This window comes from Vicia villosa, linkage group LG3 (genome assembly GCF_029867415.1).
Source record: "Vicia villosa cultivar HV-30 ecotype Madison, WI linkage group LG3, Vvil1.0, whole genome shotgun sequence".
Taxonomy (NCBI): Eukaryota; Viridiplantae; Streptophyta; class Magnoliopsida; order Fabales; family Fabaceae; genus Vicia; species Vicia villosa.
The window spans coordinates 143,584,774-143,589,467 of NC_081182.1; the positions used below are offsets into that span (position 1 = coordinate 143,584,774).

Sequence of the window (4,694 nt, forward strand, 5' to 3'; positions counted from 1 at the left end):
CATTTTTCAATTAGTTATTGGAAAAAGAGAGTGTATGAATGAATTTATTTGGAAAGAGAAAAATAAATAAGGGTATGATGGGAAAAGTAACTCTAACAATTCACTATTTTGGTTGAAGAGCTTTTTGCTAAAATGACACTTAAAAGAGAACGGAAGGGAGTATTAATTTGAAAGAAGAATGAGATGGTGAGTGAAAGATTGATAAGTGAAGGAAAAAGTAAAAGTTAAAAAAGTGTCAAATAGGAACTTGACACTTGGTAGCATTTGGTAGAAGTATGGTGAATTAATTGAAAGATTAGGTTTTTACTATTTTAATTGTTTTGTAAGTGTAAATTTTTTTAAGTAAAAGATATTATTGGTAGTTTGGTGGTAATTTATTTTAATAAATAGATAGTTGATTGGTTCAATAACAGAATTTCTACTTCTTTTTCCTTTAAAAAGGTAAAGATGAATACTCATTCATCATCTTTCCTTTTCTATTAAGTTATAAAGGTGAAATAACATATTAATGGTTGCAATTCAATCACTAAGTTTTGCATTATTATATGATGAATTTATTTAAAAATGTATCTTGTCTTTAGACATATGAAGTTTATTGAAAATTTTTTATCAATAACCAAGTATTGAAATTAAAATACATCAATAACCATGTTTTACAAAAAATTACACAAATAATCAGGTTTTAGAAATGGAAAAGGCGTGCACACCAGTTCATTTGGCGCATACACTTAAATTAATAAGGACGTTCCCGTCCATTTAGTGATGCAAGCCAAGTCAAATGGCGCATGCATGTGTGTATTAGGAGGATGCATGCATGCATGTATCAAGAGGATGCGCCAGTTCAGATAGCACATGGGTGTATCAAGTTTTTTTTTTAAATAATAACAAATATTTAAAAATAAAACTAAAAAAAATAACAATATTAATTTAAGTAAACGGTTACATAGTGGGAATGTAAATTACAGCAAGACCTAATTTTCCCGTCATCTCCTAGTAACCCGTCTTTTATGAATTTTCTATTGTGATTGGGTCGAGGGCCCCGTGAAGTCAATGCGATATGAGTTCATGAAATCTGTCAGGTCTCCATATCCAGAAGACCCGCTTTTGAAAAGTCGGTTGCCCATGTTCTCAAAGTTTGGTTGTGTTGGTGGGGGTATAGGCTTGATGGGTGGTCGGTAGCACTGGTTGTTTGAATAAGTGGAGTAAAAAGGAAATTGGTCTTATGGTTTTTGGTAGCCATATATGCGTTGGGTTTGGTTGGTGATACGATGATGGGATCGTTGCGTGTATGTTGGGTTGGTTGGGAGATATTTTGCATGTTCACCTAGGTCGGGGCTAAGGTGAGTAGTGAATGGACCCACATGGGGTTGTTGGTTGTATGATATATATTCTTGGTAATGAGTTTGAGTATGTGGAATATGTTGGTCTTGCTATTCATCATGGTGATGTGGTTGGGTGTTTGTGGATCGATTTCATCGTTGTATTGGTTGAGTGGTGGAAGTGTGTTAGGGGTGAATGTTTATTGGTAATGTTGTTTTGTATTCGTTGACGACGCAGCTCGAGTGCGTGGGTCGATCAAATACCTTGGGTTGGACACATACATTTGAGGCGTAGTAACCAATATGTACAAACTCATATATTCATCTGTGTCTCGAGTTATTTGGTACTTGGGTGCGACAGGAAATTATAGGACATAACGTTCACATCTCTTCCACACTCGGCACCATTCTGTAGCGTATTCTTTCCAATTGGCATATGCCCATTGGGCGTTGGCTCTAACGAGATGCCATGGTGACAAACAAATTGGTTGGCTGGGATTTCCTGATGCATACCGAACTTCATTTTGACATGATCACTTTGGTGCATCTCCATAATGTTGAACCGAAACACCGATAATACTCGCTTTTGTTTAAGCAGAAAAGCCAATTTTTCATATTTCAAAAAGCGACTAGAGGTCAAAATTGAACGAGGTCCAGTGTCACAAATCTTCTACCAGCATCCTGTTTCTTTTTTTGCCCGAACCATATGGATTTTTTTATAAAGAAAGTTGGTAAAATATACATATGGAGTTATCCAAAAAAGTGTCGAGTGTGTATGAAAAGTGAAAACTTTTTAATAATTAGTTCTTGTAATATGAAAAATTTTCTATTATCATTTAATTACTTTTGATTTAATATTATTTTGGTTTAGACTAAGGTCCAACTCGCCTAAGTCGAGCAGCACCTGACACTTAGCAGCAATTCATATATTTGGATCGTCAAACTTATCTAACAATCATGTGAAACAATTCTTGATATTCATATCCGAATAACTGATCAAGAGCCTTGGATGCACAAAATAGTTATATCAAAGTAATTCAATCACCCAAATACGGTGTGATCAAATAGATAGTGTTATTCTACCCTAAAATTACATTCAATCACATCTAACAGAACCTTGAATACAATCAAATTATACTTTGAAGAATCTTCTAATATTCTCTCTGAGACAGTTGTAATGAATAGAAGGTTCTACGATCTCAAAATCCTAAAACCTCACTATAAAATATGAACTACATATCAACATTAGGTACACACAATTTTGACCTAAAAATGTGACACTTGTTGTCGTTCTTATTTGAGCGTCAAAGTGTTGCATGTAAAACTCTTAGCGTTAGACAAAGCTAAAATACTAATACAGAGTTCATCCTAAGATCACAACTAACAAGACTTAGAGAAAAATAACTGTTCAGGATCAAGTATCTCTAACTATTGTGGTGAAAAAAATAATGTATGATTACAATGATTTTTTTTTTAAAATTATGACAGTTTATATTGACGGTGAATCTCTTATTTTCTTATTTATATTTATAATTTTGTTAACCAATAAACTTTTATTAATTCAAAAAACTATTTACACAAGGCGGTCGCTCATGATCTAGCCCATAAGATCTCAAAAATCAAAAGCACCCAAAAACACCAACTAAAGGAAAAACACCCAACAACCACCTAATCATAAGAGTTGTTATGTGATTACTAAAATTCTTATTTGTCCACCCCCTATACACAATAGTATCTATGATTTGTCCCTCAATCTTGGTACTACTTACATCCTTGCCATAAACACTATCATTTCTGTATCTCCAAATAGAATAAATTGTTTTAGTAGCAACACACTTTAGATTCTTTGATCTCCAGCCTTTACTTTTGAACCTTTGAATAAACCAATTCAACTCTTCCTTCCACTCCATTGGGTTATGCCTAATTGGAATCCACAAAGAACTTCCATCCAAATTCTTTTCAGCTCCTTGCAACCTAATAATAAGTGTTGAATTATTTCAATATGAGGGAAAAAGAAGCATTTAACATCTGCCACCATACCAAATCTATGCAGCCTTGATTTAGTTTCCAACTTATCATTGCAAGCTAACCACAACACAAATTGGGCTCTGGGACGGGCCAAGTTGTTATAAAACAGATTTCTCCAACTAACCTTGGGCTCAACATTTTGCATAGCAAAATAAACATCCTTCATGAATAATTCCTCACCAAGTTGGAAATGTGTCTGTATTTGCTGATATAATGTTCTCTGCTTTAGGATATGCTTCAATAACCACGAGTGACTCTCCTTGGCTGGGATATTCATCACATTGTCACCTTTAATGTAGTACGTGTGGATACATTTGATCCACAGGTTATTTGTTTTCTTGCTCATGTTCCACATCAACTTCATCAAATTCACCTGTTTCCAAATTTCCAAATCAATAATATTCATCCCTCATAAGGTTTAGGATTACAAACCTTCTTCCAAGCAATGGGAAACTTTATATTAACCTCTTTACCACCTGTCCACAAACATCTCCTACAAACAGCATTATTCTTATGGATGACAGCCTTAGGCAATGGCAGCATCGCATCCAGAAATTGACTATAGCAAACGTGACACTTTGAATTATCTGCACTCTACCAGCATAGGTCAAGAGTTTAGAACTCAAATGTGTTATTCTTCCAAAAATCTTATCTATCAAAACCAAGTAGTGTTTGATGGCCAACTTCTTACTAGTCAAGGGAATGCACAGATACCTAAATGGTAAGGAACCCTATTTAAACCTCGTAAACTGCTTTATATCCTCCTTAGTATTTTCATCTACAGCTCCAAAGTAAATGTGGAATTTTCTAGGATTCACTTTGAGCCATGTATACCTAGAGAAGTTATTGAATTTACTAATCATTATCTCAATGGATCTTTTATCCCCCCTAGGAAACAACGGCAGATAATCTGCAAAGCTTAGGCTAGTGATTTTCAACTTCTCACATTTGATGTGATAGTTGAAATCAGGGATCTTCTCCAACTGCTGCATGGTCCTGGTGAGATATTCCATAACTAAAACAAAGAGTAGGGGAGATTGGATCTCCCTTCCGTTTACCTCTTCTAGCTTGCATTACTCTAGTGTAACTTCCATTCACAACGAACCTATAAGAAATTGTTTTCACAACAGTCATAATCCACATAACGAATCTATTAGGGAAACTAAACTCCTGCAGAATATGCTCAAGAGACCTCCAGTTGACCATGTCATACGCTTATTGTAAATCTAAATGCTTCATACATTTTGGAGTAGTGTTTTTCCTATCATAACCCCTTATCAACTCATAAGTCAATAAGACATGATCATGTATGTGTTGTCCAGGAACAAATCCATCCTGGTTTTTGTT

At 34.7% G+C, this 4,694-nt stretch overlaps 1 protein-coding gene across 1 annotated transcript; it reads right to left on the reverse strand.

Moving 5' to 3' along the window:
* Nucleotides 1–2,938: 2,938 nt before the first annotated feature.
* LOC131659102 (uncharacterized) lies at nt 2,939–4,339 on the reverse strand. Its single transcript, XM_058928340.1, has 4 exons — nt 4,089–4,339; nt 3,780–3,906; nt 3,410–3,720; nt 2,939–3,293 (listed from the first exon to the last, which is right to left on the reverse strand). Exons 1-4 carry the CDS (start codon nt 4,337–4,339, stop codon nt 2,939–2,941), a joined length of 1,044 nt encoding a protein of 347 aa, XP_058784323.1.
* Between the last annotated feature and the right edge of the window lie 355 nt (nt 4,340–4,694).

Bases quoted from the DNA above. Each gene is read 5' to 3' on its own strand.
- LOC131659102 (XM_058928340.1), bottom strand. From the start codon at position 4,339: ATGCAGCAGTTGGAGAAGATCCCTGATTTCAACTATCACATCAAATGT. The intron at 3,907-4,088 runs GTTTAAATAGGG...CGTTTGCTATAG, and splicing joins GATATAAAGCAGTTTACGAG to TCAATTTCTGGATGCGATGC. The intron at 3,294-3,409 runs GTTAGCTTGCAA...ACTTATTATTAG, and splicing joins AGAGCCCAATTTGTGTTGTG to GTTGCAAGGAGCTGAAAAGA.